This window comes from Gallus gallus, chromosome 2 (genome assembly GCF_016699485.2).
Source record: "Gallus gallus isolate bGalGal1 chromosome 2, bGalGal1.mat.broiler.GRCg7b, whole genome shotgun sequence".
Taxonomy (NCBI): domain Eukaryota; kingdom Metazoa; phylum Chordata; class Aves; order Galliformes; family Phasianidae; genus Gallus; species Gallus gallus.
Genome location: NC_052533.1, coordinates 55243643 through 55260163, shown reverse-complemented (window position 1 = coordinate 55260163; position 16521 = coordinate 55243643). Strand labels below are relative to the sequence as shown.

The window sequence follows — 16521 nt, the reverse complement described above, 5'->3', positions numbered from 1 at the left end:
AATGTAGAATCTGAACTCTGAGAGGGCACGCTTGTTTGTCAAGTTTCCTGGTACGTATCATGAGGAAAAAAAGGAATGCTGCTTTCTAACACATCACATTGGAGTTAGAGAGTTTTATTAGAGAGTTTTAGAGAAAATATTAGGGAGTTTTCTTCATTTTGGATTTGATCCTTTGATCAGATTTTGGATGACAATAGATACAGGTAGTGGGAATCATGTTTCTACTGTGAATCAGCTGTGTATAATGGTTACTATTCTGACTGTGTTGGAATTTCAGCATATTGCTGTAACACTTTTCTAAACCAAAATTCCATGTAATGTCAGCTATATCAAACAAGTAAATTTGATATTAAACATCAAACTCTTCTCATATCTAAAAGAATTTGTCCAGAGAATAATGGAGTCTGATAATGATCCCTCCTTTCATTCTAGTACCTATCTTCTGTGCTTTCTAATTAGTTACTGGTTTTCCTTTACAGCTGAGCAGCCTTATTCTCCTAGCCTGCTCTTCCTGTGCATTATCCCTTTCTTCTTCTATTAACTCTAGCAGCACTGCCTCAACAGTTTCCCTCAGCCACTACTGTTAGTCATGTCTTGTGAAAAAAAAAAAAAAAAAAGAGAGAGACAACTTTTTACAAGAACAGGTATTTGGACAAAATAAAAATAATCTGAACTAAAAAATAGATGAAAAATCCTTGTTAAATGTGCCTACAGTAAATGTTCCTAAAATAAAATGAGCTAACCATCACTGAGTCTGTTCTTTTTCAGTCTTTTCTACATCAAAGCTATGGAGACAATAATTAGGATGGTTTTCACACCTTTGGTTGACCAGAGATACACACTATTCTGATTTTTTCTTACAATTTTTACAGCTTTTTCCTTTATTAATCATCTTTCAATAGTATAGTTACTCCTTTGATCAAAAATAAACAATCAGATTAAAAGAAGATTTTTGTGATTGTTTATTAGAGGCAGTTTTCTTTGGTGAAAAAGAGACTTGTAAATCCTTTATAGGGCATTCCTATGTATGATTCTGAATATCTCCATGGACGGAGCGTCCACCATTAGCCTCTGGCTAATCTGTTTCAGCACCTGACCACCACCACAGTAAAACATTTATTTTGTTCTGTGTCTTAGTTTGTGCCCATTGCCTCCCGACCTGTCAGTGAGAAGTGAGAAGAATCTGACTCCTTTTTAATTCCCTTCATTAGTTTTTTATGCACATTACTAAGACCACCTCCACTTCAAGATTTCTCCAGCTTGAACGGTTCCAGCTGTCTCACCCTCTCCTTACCTGAAAGATGCTCCATTTCCTTCATCTTCCTTGTGGACTGGAATCACATCAGTAAATTCGTTTTTCTCCTGTACTTGAGAGCCCAAACTGGACATAGTAGATGTGGCCTTACCAGTGACAAGTAGAGGGAACTGTATCTTTACAATTCTTAAGAGCTGTTTCTAGCTGCTGCAGAGAAGGCAAAGAAAGAAAGAAAGAAACATTAAATTATTATTGCAGAAGCCCAAGAAAAAGCTCACACAGGAAAGCTGTCCAACCTTTAATTCATATTTTTTTCTCAATCTTCACAGAGTTGTTTCCTCCCTGTCAGCATATCTAACCTTACTTCCTACCATTTTATTTACAATTTCACTACAGTGTTATGAGAAACTTTATCTGCAGGCTGCAGTGTGACCACCACTTTTTGTTTAGTTCTTGTACTTGCTGCTTTGTTCTTCCTGTGCTGAAGGCCATGAGGACTATTTCACTATTGCTGGAGCCCCAGGATTTCAGAGATTACCAGTTAGTTGCAGAGGAGTGGAGAACTAGTGCAAATAGCTACTAGGAACAGATTAGTTACCAGCACTGGCTGGTCTGTCATTCCCCTCCCACCTGTAAAAATTAACCTGCCAAAAAGAACACTCTGACAAAAAGCTGCCAAAAAGAACACTCCTCGCTTGTCCCCACCCTTTCTCCCCATCACGCTTCCCCCCCAAACAAAACAAAACAAAACAAAACAAAACAAAACAAAACAAAACAAAACAAAACTTGCACCACATCTCAGCTATTGCTTAGGAAAAAAAGAAAAAGTTATCTGTCTGTGATAAGCTTAAACAAGAGGATATCTCCTCTCCTGGACAAAAAAAAAAAAAAAAAAAAAAAAAAAAGTTTTTACAGAGCAAAGACATACTGCATGTGCAGTGTTGAATGTAGTTGCCACAACAGGTTTCTGTTTTGTTACCATAACAGCAATTACCAATACTTTCTCACTGACACAACAAAAATACAATGAGAAGGTCGTTTTCTGCAGAAGTCCAGGAAGTCCTGCTGACTACCCAAACATGATAATTTCCTATGGTAGTGGTGAAAAAACTCATTCAGGAAGAGACAAAACTCAGAGAGGCAACAGTTCTAGGATATTTCAGCTTCCAAGATCAGTAAAAAATGAAGAATCCTTCTCTTTCTGTTTATATTTTATAAAATCAAATCCTTCTGTGAGCTAAACTATTGAAAGTCTTTGCAAAGTAGGTGCCAAATGCCATTTCTGTCTGCACTTACTTCTTGTAAAGCAACTTTCCCTTGGAAAATAGCATAAAAAAAGAAATCAGTCTTCACAGCATTAAGTACGTCTCTTCAAGTCGTTCTAGATTGCAGAGGAAGGGAGAGACAGAAACCTCAGAATGAACAACCTGATCTGACCTCTCATTCAAAAATTCCCAAAAAAGTGCAACACAGTACTGGAATTGCAAATCTCTGGCTTCCTTTCCTAGATCTCTCCTGCACTGTAAATGCAACAGTACTTGTACTACTGATACCTACCAGCATTCATATCCATCTCAATTTGTAGATTTTTATGACATTTTCAATTGCAAAAAGTAGAGATTTATATACAATATTTTTCATATACAATATTTTCCAGCTTCTTTCACCCAGACTCACATAAAAGCATTGATTGCATGATATTGTTACCATGACTCATCTTAACATGGAAACAAATCAAATTGTTGTGGAACATAGTACAATTAAAGCCTAAGTCCTCAAGAAATAATATGGAAGATGCACATGATTGAAAAAACAGGACTGTAGATCTTTGGTAAGACTGCTAAAATACTCAGCTGTGGAGATATAGTATTCACCAATATCCTGCAGTGTTTATTTTGTTTATTTGGTTTTCCAAGAGAGAGAGAAGGGACACAGTTAATAAATTATTTTCTCACACACACTGTAAAGAGACTTATGCAGCTGTGCTGACTGTTCAACCACTGTTTCAACAAGAATTGTTGTGCTGTCATAAGAACATTTCATTGACACCCTATCATTTCCTAGCAACAATCAATGTTTTGTACATAAAAAAGTGGGCAAAATACTGCCTATCAATGCTTTGTTTATTGTTACTGCAGTTAAATTTTTCTCCCTCTCCCTTTTGAAAGGGAAAGATCGTTATCTGGGACGTAATGAGGAACTTCAGGCATTGCTATGTCTTGTGCTTAATTACCAGAGACAAGAAATCAGATTACTTTACTGAAAGATACCCTTTCTAGAAATAAAGTTAGTGTAAGTTCATAAATCCAATACAGATTGACAGTTTTTGAATCTTGCAACTGTTTGTCCCATAAGCAAATAGAGATCTGGCCATCTTGTTTTTCAATTGACTACTTCTCAGTTTTTCTCTGTGAAAATAACATCCAGTTTTATCATTCAAATTCTTTGTCAGCCAAACCACTAAGTATAAAGAATATTTCATTGTTGCCTATCCCCAGTAATAAATCCCTAGTAATGGTGACAGCATACTTGGATTGTTATATATTGCTTCTGCAGTGTAGCGCTGAATGCAGTGCAAGCACAGTATGGCAGCATAGGATATCCTATTAATCATTTTTATGCAGATACCAAGATGCCTTGATGTATGAATGAACCAGTACGTGCAGCTACTGAGATGCACACTTTCCCTTTCTAATTCTGTTTATCTGTGTCAACCATATGTAGGAGGAAATTCACTCTGACCTGGCTTCCTTCAGACTCTTAGTTAGCAGCAGCAAGACCACCTCTTGAGTGGAATCAAGTGATGGACAGCAGCTGCTCAGAACTCATTTCTTTCCAGCACTGCTAGCTGGGCTACAGAGCATGTACGGAAGTTGTGCACAGTGAAGAGTATTTTTTTAATTAATTAAGTAAATAAATTGATTATAAGTTTTCAAATTCTGAATGTTTTACAGAAGTACAAGTTTACTTTTTTTTTTTTTCCTTAAAACTTTTCAGTGTATTTAATGTGATCTCATACTTCTTAGACAAGAGCAAATGAGACATGGCTTAGGTTTCCTTCCCACACTCAAATAAGTAGTGACAGGACTGGCAGAATTGCTTCCTAAAGCTTTTCTTGAACTAGAATAGAACTAATTAAGAAATGCAGCATACTACTGGCACAGAAATAGAAGAGAGGGTTTATTTTCGATCTTGGCAATCAGTAAAAAAGCACTATTACAAAAAAAGCTGAACAGAAACTAGTCACTCTATCTTAATACATTGAGAATCTTTTCTTTTTAAGAAAAAATATGTATAATTTATTAAAAAAATAAAAAAGAAAAAGGAGAGGATGCAAACACAAAGTCCAATCTTTCTAGAAAGTGTAGGGGAAAGATTTCTCAAAGCCATGTAAAAGATTTCTTGAGGCATTCAGTACTTTCCGTACACCCAGAAAACAGAATTCAAGTCAACGTTTGCCATTTTGGGAAGACAAATAGCATACAAGAAAAAAATTTGCTTCTGGGGAGGACTCTGTCTTAAGAGTGCTGTGTCCCATTCCTCCCTCCTCTCAAGAAAGAAGTTAGTAGGCTTATTAAAAGGGTTGTCTAACAGCCTTAGGATCTACAGTTAGAGATTGCCGTGTAGAACTGACACTGCCCAAGGGTGAGATACGCTGAACAAATAGGCAAACCTTCTTAGGCACAAAGTGCTTCCTGGAGCGGTAGTAATACAAAGACTACACAGCCATTTGTACAGATAAACCACAGAAGCTTAAAGGCTAATTTACAGAATTTCAGTGTTTGAACGAGTACAGTCAGCAACCCAAGATGAATATAATAAGATACTGTATGTTATTTCAGTTTTCAATAGTTTACAAAAACAGTTTAAGCAAAACAAACAAGCCAGCACATTACTTTAGATGAGTACTTAAAACAGTGGATTTTTATTCAAGGACAAAGGTGAGCAATGCAACAGTAACAATAGTTTCACTAAAAATTTCCTCACCAACTGTAATTTTTAATTAACATATATTACAGGAATCAATTTACATTTATACATAGAGTATGAGAAATTAAGCCTGCTGTATTAGGGGTCAAAAAAAGCATTAGCTTTAAAGATATTTTTCAGTTATTATTCTCTTAAACATTATTGACCATTGTGTGCGTCCATGCAAAGACTTCCCAACAGTCAACACTGTTACAGTGCAACAGATCATACTTGTTACGTCCAGGAACACACGCTGGCCATTATGTGTGCATGAGTAGCAGACAGCCTGAACACATTGCCACATTGCCAAACACATATACACATACTTCTAACAACTCCCAAAACAGAAAAGTAGAACTCTCTTTTCTTTAGCATTGTGACAAATGGTGGGAAAACATACATGCAACAGAGGTAGTGATTTATGTCATTCATTAGCCACCGAAAACATCCCTTTTGCACTTCATCAGGCAGATACTCTTCCTACAGCCTCAGCTCATCCATGGCATGTCACCAAAATCTCAGGCAAAACATACTAAATACAAAAGCAACTAGAAGAAACCAGTCATCAAAAAAAAAAAAATAATCATATTTTTACAACTTCCTCTTCACCAGTTAGCACTTAAACTTCTGATCCAACAAAGGTATTAGAATAGCAGAAAAGAAAAAGAAAATAAAAGGATTGAAACACAGGAATGATAGTCAAGTACAGCATTCACTGCTGAGTTATGATCCCACCTAGTGGATGAGGGAAGGTCTGTGGGTGTGTGGATGTAGTCTACCTAGATTTTAGTAAAGCCTTTGACTGTTTCCCACAGTATTTTCCTGGAGAAGCAGTCAGCTGACGCCTTGGACAGGTCTACTCTTCACTGGGTAAAAAACTAGCTGGATAGCCAGGCCCAGGGAGTAGTGGTAAATAGAGCTGAATCCAGCCAGCAACTGGCCACTAGTGGTGTTACCCAAGGGTCAGAATTGGGACCAGCTCTGTTTATTGTCTTTATCAATGATTTGGATGAGTGCACTCTCAGGAGGTTTGCAGATGACATCAAGCTGGGAGGAAACAATCTGCCTGAGGGTAGGAAGGCCCTACAGAGGGATCTGGATAGGCTGGATCAGCAGGCTGAGGCCAACTGCATGAGCTTAACAAGACCAAGAGCTGAGTCCTACTCTTTAGTCTCAACAACCTCATGCATCCATGCTTCACTACGAGCTTGGAGCAGAGTGGCTGGAAAGCTGTGCAAAGGATCTGGGGGTGTTAGCTGACAGCCGGATGAACATGAGCCAGCAATGTGCCCAGGTGAACAAGAAGGACAATGGCATCCTGGCTTGTATCAGAAATAGTGTAGTCAACAACACCAGGGAAGTGATCGTCTCCCCGTACTTGGTACTAGTGAGTCCACACCTTGAGAGCTATGTTGTTCTGGGCCCCTCACTGTAAGAAAGACACTGAGGCCCTGCAGTGTATGCAAAGAAGGACAATGAAGCTGGTGAAGGGTGCGGGACACAAGCCTTATGAGGAGAAGCTGGGGGAAGAGAGTTTAGTCTGTTTAGTCTGGAGAACAGGAGGCTCAGGTGAGATGGTATCGCTCTTTTCAACTTCCTGGAAGGAGGTTGTAGTGAACTGGGGGTAGGCCTCTTTTCCCAGGTAACTAGTGATAATGCCAGGGGAGGTTCAGGTTGGATACTAGGAGAAATTTCTTCTTATAAAGATTGGTGAGGTATTGGAACAGGCTGCACAGGGAAGTGGTAGAGTCACCGTCCCTGGAGGTTTTCAACAAAAAGGTAGATAGGGCACTTAGGGACACTATTTAGTGGGCTGGGATGACAGTTGGACAAGATGATCTTAGTGGTCTTTTCCAACCTTAATGATTCTGTCGTTCTGTAATATGCGCTCTCCATTCTGCAATTTTGAATAATAGCTTCAGGATGGTCTAACTATGCATCTAATGACATAAAATTGATGACTGCTACGATTTCAGGATCTCTTGGGTCATTCCCAGGACTCTTTTCTTTCTCCTCACCTACTGCATGTTACCACTGTCTTATGAAATATAGTTTATTCTAGGACATAAGAAAACATTTCAGAATTTAAGAATTCCCTAGAAGTCAGACTGTACAGTGACTTAAGCCTCTAGTACTCATAATTGGAGGAATCTCTTTTGATAGAAGTTTTAATGTATAAACCCAGTGAAAAATTGGTTTAGTCAAGGAACAAGAGATTATTTACTATAATTCAAGTATCATCACTAGTCCTTTTTGTGGGCTTGAAAAGCTATGCAAAACACCAACACCAGTTTATTTATCTTGTAGTAAGTGTCTATGTGGTAAACACTTGCACCATACAAGTGAAGTTGGTTTCACAGAATCATAGAATCATAAATTCATTTTTGTTCCTCAATGTGCCTACTCTTTCCTAAGGAAAACTTAGCAAATATTTCAATACTGAAATTCATTGTAGTTAATACTCTCCACTCCTACCTCTAATTTAAAAGGTGAGCAAGTAATACAAATATCCCAGTATTTCCCATTGTTTAAATCCCTGCTATGTAGTTTGGTGACTGCAATTATTCCACAGGCAGGTTATTTCTACAACCAATCAAAAATAATTAACAGGATTGATTTTTTAAAAAGAATCCTGAACTTTCACTTTTTTGATGTCCTGAGACCTGAGAGATTCTGGAGCAGAGAAATCACACTCTTGTAAAGGAAGACCAGGTTAGGTAGCACTTAAATTGGTCATACACAAGTTCACTTGATCTGATTACATATGCAACTGCTGATGGACCTATGCATTTCTGAGGCCACTCTTGATAATGAGCCTGGTGTTTGGGTAGGGTTCCTAAAGACTGAAAGAGAGCAAATGTCACTTCAATCTTCAAGAAGGGAAAGGGGGAAGGTATAGGGAACTACTGGTTGGTCAGCTTCACCTCAATCCCTAGGAAGATGATGGTGAAAATCCTCCTGGAAACTATTTCCAAACTACTTGAAGGGGATTGAGAGTAGTCAGAATGGAGTGACAAAGAGGAAATCATGTTTAACCAACGTGATAGCTTTTCACTATGAGTTGACCAGCTGGGTTGATGAGTGGAGAGCAGTGGATATTGTTTACCTTGTCTCCCATAGCATTCTCTCAGATGAAGAGACAAAGTAAGGATGAAATAAGTGGACAGCAAAGTTCACTGAGAACTAGCTGAAGGTCTGGTCCTATGCAGAGATTTGTGATAAATGGCTTGAAGTCCTGTTGTAATCCAGTTACTTGTGGTACTCCAGGGTTCAATACTGGATCCAGTGTTCTTTGACATTAAAAATCTGGGCAATGGGGCAGAGCGTACCCTTACCAGTTATGCAAATCTTACAAAACTAGGAGGAGTGACTGACAGACCAGATACGTGTCCTACCATGCAGAGGGATCTAGACAAGGTGGAGAAATGGATAGAGAAGAACCTCATGAAATTTAACAAAAAGAAGTGCAGTCATGCACCTGGGGGTTGCCCCACCCCGTGTACCAGTAAATGACAGGTGCCCACTGGATGGAAAAAAACTCTGCAGGGAAGGCTCTTGGCATCCTGGTTGACATCAAGCTAACCACAAGATGCACCTTTGCATCAAAAGTGGCCGTTATTTTTCTGGGGCACATTGTCAGCAGATCAAGAAAGGTGATCTTTCCTCTCTTCTCAACTTCGGTGAGGCTGCACTTGAAGTACTGTTCTATGCTCCTTCCTCCAGGAGAGATAAAGACATAGTGGGGTGATTTCAGCACAAAATGACAAAGATGATGAAGGGAGGAGAGGCTGAGACAACTGCAACTGGATTGGGGAGGAGAAGTCTCAGGGCTGGGGAGCGGTCTCAGCAAATGTGTATAAATACCTAATGAAGTAAAAAAGGAAACATTCTTCTCAGTAGTGCCCACTGACAGGACAATATATGGCTGGGAGAGTAGTTATCCTGACAACCTGCTCACAGGGGTATGTCAATGTCAGTTCTGAATCTAGGTTACAAGGTTTTATCCTGCGGCTGTGAAAGTGCTTCAAAAAATTTCTCTCTGACAAAGAGGAAACTTTTCCCTTTCAGCTTCTGGGAAAGGAAAGTTGGATCCTGGAACTCTGACTTTTTCCTTTACACCATGGCTGTGTTTTGAAGGCTAAAGAGAAACTGGTTAAAAAAGGTGATTATGTTAAGGATATTGTATTCAAAGACATTGAAGAAAGTGGGTGAAAAAGGTGTGAAGAAGAGCTTAAACCACAGCAGCAAAACCATTTGTAACAGTGTGGATACGAATTCTGAGGCAAGATCAAGTCAGCAGTTCTTGACAGCAAAGCAAAAAGAGATCTATGCAACCCTCATGATTTTATGCTCCCTTAACAACATTTAACATATAAAATTCTGAAACAGTATTTAAAGTGATGGCCAAAGCACATCACTTTAAAGTTATCAAACACCTGGATGCAAAAAATATCCAGGATTTACATAGTGGAAAAGTTTTTATCTCTGAGGGGTGTTAATTCATGTAGCACCATTGCTTTTAAAAAAAAATAAATAGTGCTGTTGCTAGTGATGTTGTTATTACATACAATTCTTCGCTGCTGGTTATGTATCACATCAGATTGCTATTGAATAAGTTGTCCACTCAGACTGTACAACTCACATTGCAGAATCATGGAACACTTTTTGACTTATACAGGAAATACTGAATCCCACTTCCACAGTTCAGATATAGCTGTTGTCTACGTGTTATTTATTTGGCCTTTGTACTCAATTTAGAGTCATTTTTTATTTTTTATAGATTAAAGAAAACAGAAATTAAATTATTATCTCTTGCAAACTGTGTAGATTTTATAAAAATGAGATCCTTTGTGAAGATATTTATCATCTAGTTGAAGGTCAGTAACAAGGTGTATATCCCAGGGGCGTTGATACTGAGTCCAGTAAACATATTCATTAATGATCTGGATGATGGAGCAGAGTCCACCCCCAGAAAGTTCACAAATAACACAAAATTGGTAGGAAAGACTAGCACAACAGGGACTTGTACTACTATCCAGGGGAACCTTGATAGGCTGGAAAAATGGGCTGACAAGGACCTCACACGCTTAAACAAGAAGTGCAAAGTCCTTACACGTGAGGAGGAACACCACCAGGCACTGACATATGCTGGGGGCCAATCAGCTGGAAAATAAGTTGGAAGGAAAGGAACTGGATATCATGGTGGATGCTAAATTGAACATGAGTCTACAAAGCACCCTTGCTGAAAAGAACGCTGCAAGGATATCCTTGACTGCACTAGTTAAAGTACTGCCAGTAGCTCAAGGGAGGTGATCCTTCCCCTCTACTCAGCCCTGATGAAACCACATCCGGAGTACTGTTGCCCAATTGTGGGCTCCCTAACACAAGATACAATCATACTGGAGGGTACAAAAAAAGGGCAGAAAGATGACTGATGAACATCTTGTATGAGCTAAGGCAAAGATAACTGGAACTATTCAGCTTGGAGACAAGGAAGCTGAGAGAGGCATCTCAATAATTCCCACAAATACCTGAAGGGAGGGTGCAAAGAAGACAGAACCAGGCTCTTCTCAGAGGTGCCCAGTGCCAGGAGAAGAGACAATGGACATAAACTTAAACACAGGATGTTTCACCCAAACATCAAGAAACAGTTTATTATGAGGGTGATTGAGCATTGGCACAGATAGCCTTGAACAGTTGTAGAGATCTCCAAAAGGTGTCTGGATGTGGTCCTAGGAAAGTGGCTTTAAGGTTGAAGGGGGTGAGACCAGACAGCCTCCAGAGCTAGTTTGCAACCTCAGTCATTCTGTGATGCAACTTAAGATTTTTTTTCCCAATACAGCATTTAATAAGAGAATAAATTTTCTCTTACATATATATGGAAATACTAGCAACACCGTAACCCCTGATTAAAAATATTCAGTAACTGAGAGGCTGAAGGAAGCCACTCCCTTTATGATCTGTACCTGAAGAGGGAGCTCAACTGTTTGGTTTGTTTGTTTTTTAAGTATTCTTCTCAGAGGTTATGGCTAATCAAGCATTAATTTTGAAGTGGTATTAAAATACGAAAATGTGATAGAAACAATCCATTTGTAAACTGTGATCCTCTTGGTTTCAAAAGATGCTATTAGCCAAATTTATATTCTCATTTCTTGCTGTAACATTTTTTCATTAAACAATCCTGAAATCCAATTCTTCAAGTATTACAGTAAATGCCTAGGATTTTTTCAGGAAGGGTGTTGTGGGTGAAGGAAATCTTAAATGTAAATAGCAAAACATTTACCTCACTAACCTGAACATCCACTACCACTTAGAGCCTAACTTTTGCATGTCATCTGATTATCCACAAATTTAATGTAAGTTGTTTTCTATTAAATCTCTAGTCAGAAGAAAAACTATTAAAATTCCTCCTCCACAGAATTACACATTTGTGTTTTGAAATATGTTTACTATATTCACGAAAATCAATCAGCCTCCCTCATTAACTCCTTTGATGAGTATATTCTTGGTCTTTGCTCTGACCTCTACTAGTGCTTCTGCACATTCTAGTCTTAGTGATTCTGACTTTTCTAGTCCAATGTGAAGAGCTTATAGACATTTTAACTTTTAACAGAAAAACAGCCCTCTTAGCCACTCAGTTCTGTTTCCAGAACTTTGGCCTTAGGATGAACTGTGAAAACAAGATCATCATCTTAAAGAAGGCTTACTTAGGCAAGATAGATAAATCAGGTGAATATCTTATAAAAATCTTAGAGTTACCTGGTCACTACTAAAGGAAGAGACCATAAAAGATGTACTGACACAGTATGAGAGGGGTTTGCTGCAGAATTTCGTTCTGAGAGAACAAGAGATGTCAGAACTTTTATAAGCAAGAATGCTCATAAAATAATTGGCAAAGACAGATAGATAGTAAAGGCTATATAGGCAAGACTGTATAGGCAATGTGGATGAGAGCTCTGGTTCCTGATCCTCACTCTTTATTTTTACAGATTTACAAAATGCTGTAAATTTATAACATGTCCAGCTTGCACATACCAGTGGTACACCCCCCATGAATACTGAATTCCAAAGATTTTACCTTAGAATTAACAAAAAGCAAGCTGCATGCAGTATTCTTTTCATCCAAGTAAATATAAATACTGAATTTAAAAGTATCAGTATTGTAATCTCTTCCTTTTTCAAGACACAAGGGATCATTAAAATATCCACCTTTTTTAGATCCAGTGTAGAATTAGTGTGGTAAGCATTTTAAAGCAACTACAAGTACTGTTATTCTCATACTAATTATTCTCTAGGGTGATGAAATGAAAGATTTACAAAGAGAGGGAAACACAAACCATTCCTACAGATTAGAGGGTAGAAGATTAAAAGTAAAATAACGACCACAGTTCATTCACTTCTGCCACTGATGAAGTAAGATATTCCTCCTTGAGGATGTCCAAGTTAAGACCGAAAGAGAAACTGGTACGTAATTCTATAGGAAGTATTTCAAGATTGCTGCCATGATGGTGGAACAATGATCACTTCAGTTTTTACCGAACAGACATTCTCTAACACGGCACTTACGGTTTTTCAGTCAAGATTCATACACCAGTAGACAAGACACACTCCAACATACAAAGCAAAAGCAGACCTAGGCACACTGCTAACATGATGCACTACAGTACCCTTCCACTTTTGGGGTTGTTTTTTTTTTCTGACCGGTATATATTGCAACATTATACTGGAATCCTCATACAAAGCAGGACAAACTGAGGTTTCTGCCATGTACAAAAACTTTATATAATAACAATACAATTAAAATACAAAATATATATAGAACATCAAATTAGTTAGTAGTAGCATTTGAGGTTTCTGGGGACTGAAGAAATTCATAGGGATCATGAACTATGTCTTGCTGCTCTCCAACACTCAGATGAGAAGGGCTTCCTGAAGAAAATAGGAAAAGAAATATCAAAACCTTCAGAAGTACAGAAAAAGTGTGTGAATGTGTGTGTGTGTGTGTGTGTGTGTGTGTGTGTGTGTGTGTGTGTGTGTGCATACAGAGACATTTAAATGAAATTTAAATAGGGGGAGTCTGAAAAAGAAAGCACAAGATTTTTAGGAATTTGCATCTTTTTTGAAAAAGCAATTATTGTTATTAGTTTGAGTTGAAGAATTTCCCAAGATGTAACTTAAGATCCATGAGATGTTGTTTGGATAATACTAAAAGTGATACCAAATTGTTTTGTTACCCCAATATCCCATCACTAAATTATACAAATGAAAATAGAAGGTTATTGTGGAATCCTACCTGTCACTTGCTACATGTAAGTACATTGAAATTATATTTTTATTTTTATTATGTAGTATCAAAATATGTAACATATTCCTTAGTATTTCCCAAGAGCATAAAATGCAAGAGCCAGTCAGTATCAATTTACTTCATGTATTGGGTTTATATAGCAAGATTTTCTTAGCAGGAGGCGCTGCAATCTTTGAGAAGGGATCAGGAGCTGCCCCCTGTGTTGGACACAGCTAGTTCCACCTAACTCCACAACAGACCAGCTGCTTGTCAGTGCCAAAGCTGAGCCAATGAGCAATGCCACAAGTACCCTTGTGGTGCAATTTATGAAATGGTAAAAAAAAAAAAAAAAAAAAAAAGCCTTGCACAAGCTGCAGGAGTAAGGAGTGATAAAAATGCAAATGAAAATCATGCAGACATCAATCAGTGTCAGTGAGGAAGGAGGGAGAGGTGATGTTCAAGGCACTGGAGCAGAGATTTTCCCTGCAACTTAAGGAGAAGATCATGGTGAATCAGGATGTCCTCTCCTGCAAGCCATGAAGGATGCAACACTGCAGCAGGAGGACGTGCACTGAAGGAAGCTTGCAGGCTGTGAAAAGCCCACACAGGAGCAGCCCCTTGGTAGGAGCTGTGGCCCCATGGAAAGGAGTCCAGCCTGGAACAGGTTTTCTGGCATGAACTTTGGCCCATAGAGGACTGCACCCCATGGAAACAACCCACACTGGAGCGTACAATCTTTGTGAAAGATTGTATTTCATGAGAGGGACTCCACACTATGGTAGGGAAAGACAGTAAGAAGAAAGGAATGGCAGAAAAGAAGCATTATGGACTGGCCACAATCCCCATTCCTCATCCCTCTACACCACTCATTAGGGAGGAAGAAGAACTGAGTGAAACAGAGCCTGGAAAGAAGATGAGGAAGGGTTATTTCTCACTATTCTACTCTTTTATTAAAATTGGCAATAAATTAAATTAAATTAACCTTCCTAAGTTCAGGTCTGTTTTGCCCACTATGGTAATTACTGAATCATCTTTCTGTCCTTATCTTGACCCATGAATTGTTCTTCCACTGTATTTTCTCCCTGTTTTGCTTATGATGAGGAGTGAGAGAAGAGCTTAGCAGGTACCTGGCAACCAGTTAACTCACCACCCTTGACAATTACTTCAATTGTGCTTAATTTAAATCTAAAATAAGTAACTGTAACTAGTGTCTTCTTAATGCTTCAAAATTAAAAAGTTATCCTTCAGTTTAAACACTATTTTATGAGAGTAGTTTCTTGCACAAGATTTATGTAAATTAGAAGTTTAAATTAAAAGTTTAAAATTAGATCAGAAATACTGCAACTTCTGTGACACAGTTAACTTTACCAAGATGATGCTGATCTCTTTCAGAAGTATTGGAGAGGGAACTCAAATTGGATGATGGTCGAGATCCCACTCTGTCAGCTTGAGCCTCATGAAGGTCCTGCAGAAGCTTAGCTGTTTCATCCAGATGTAAATGGTTATCATCATGATCAAGCTCCTTCTTCACTTTCCCTAAAAGTCACAAGTTAACAAGAAAATCCATAATCAGCACATGCAGACTGACTCATGAATTACTAAGTCACTTTAAATAAACTCTAAAATAAATGAAAGCAAGTGTACTCTATTAGACTAAAGACCCAAACCTTGCACTTTCCTTTGCACTTCTAAAAGGTATCAGATGCAGATCTGTTTTCAGTTTCAAGAAATACATGTTGACATGCATTTGGAGATATGAGAGGATGAAGGATGCATCCCTGGGAAATGGAACTGACTCCTAGTACTTAAACAGCTACAAGAGCTTAATTTGTATTTGTGATCTATTGATCTCCAGACAAGAAATAACAAATGTAGTTTGCAGCAAAGGTAATGATACCAGTAGAAGGATGACATAAATATCTAATCTAAAATACAGTTAAAATAGAATGTGTCATTCAAGGAGTTGAAGAAACCCCCAACACAGAAAGTTTAAAAACAGTCTCCATGCGTATGATGTCTTCATGTGAAGACATAAATAAACAAACAAAGCATTTCCCTTCTCTTTGGGCTGTCTTCAGTACGGATGTTGCCTAACTTCCCAAGAATTATGGGAAATAGAATATGCAATAATCACTCTTCAGAAACTAGAAGTATATTTATAGAAAAACAACAACAGCAGTTTTCAATGAAGTAAGGAATTCATAGCAAGACTGACACTGCTAAACATTATCAATAAAACAGGTATTTATTCATCTTTTTACTGAACTACAGTAATAATGAGAGCTTAAAATTGCTTTTCTGAGACTACTGCATATATGAGATAAACCTGTAGCTTTTTTTAATCTTTCAATCACCTTGCTTATGCTTTATAAAAAGGAGCGTGACATCTTTCACAAACCGGAAAAGCATCTTAAACTGTAATTATTATTTTTTATTACATTTTTGAAGACATTTGACCAGATCAGCAGCCAGCAGAAATGGGAATTTTATTTGCTGCAGTATTCAAAAAAGGATGCCTAGTCTATACGTTTGTTTGACGTAACATCCCAATAGGTTATACAGCCACCTTATTTAAAGGTGAAATCTTTCTAATACCTGAAGTTTCTTCTGTTTTTTGGGTGTTGTTTTTTTGTTGTTGTTGTTTGTTTGTTTGTTTTGGGACATTCAAGTGGTGGTATCATCGAGCTTCATATTTTTTATTGCCTAGTTCCCAAGTTAATTCAAAAGATGTCATCCAAAGCAGTAATTTTCTTAGCCAAAGCTCCATAGTGCTTCCTAATACTTAGGCTAATATTAACACAAAAAACACAAACAAAGCCATCAAAATTGTAAGATACAAATACTTGGGTTTATTCAGTAGTACAGGAATAGTTACCTTACCTAGAAAATGGATGTCCCAAAGGTAAAATAAACTAAGGCTTCTTTTATCTTATATCAGCGCTAATACCAACAGCTAAATCAGCTGTGGATTCGTTACTACTTTTTTTAGCACTTTTACTTCTTTGCAAATGCA

The 16521-nt window shown here is 38.0% G+C and overlaps 1 protein-coding gene across 4 annotated transcripts in view; it reads right to left on the bottom strand.

Annotated features, from left to right (window-relative positions):
* Nucleotides 1–4422: 4422 nt before the first annotated feature.
* BRD9 (bromodomain containing 9) overlaps nucleotides 4423–16521 on the bottom strand; it is a 30744-nt gene continuing 18645 nt past the window's right edge. For 3 of the 4 annotated variants that reach the window (XM_015275919.4, XM_015275920.4, XM_015275921.4), the window contains exons 16-17: nucleotides 14877–15044; nucleotides 4423–13153 (exon numbers count right to left, since the gene is read on the bottom strand). In XM_015275919.4, coding sequence (XP_015131405.1) covers nucleotides 13053–13153; nucleotides 14877–15044 — 269 coding nt within the window. In that variant the 3' untranslated portion in view covers nucleotides 4423–13052. Of the gene's footprint in view, nucleotides 13154–14876; nucleotides 15045–16521 lie in introns of those variants that run through there. The other variant, XM_040696318.2, reaches the window with a different exon arrangement.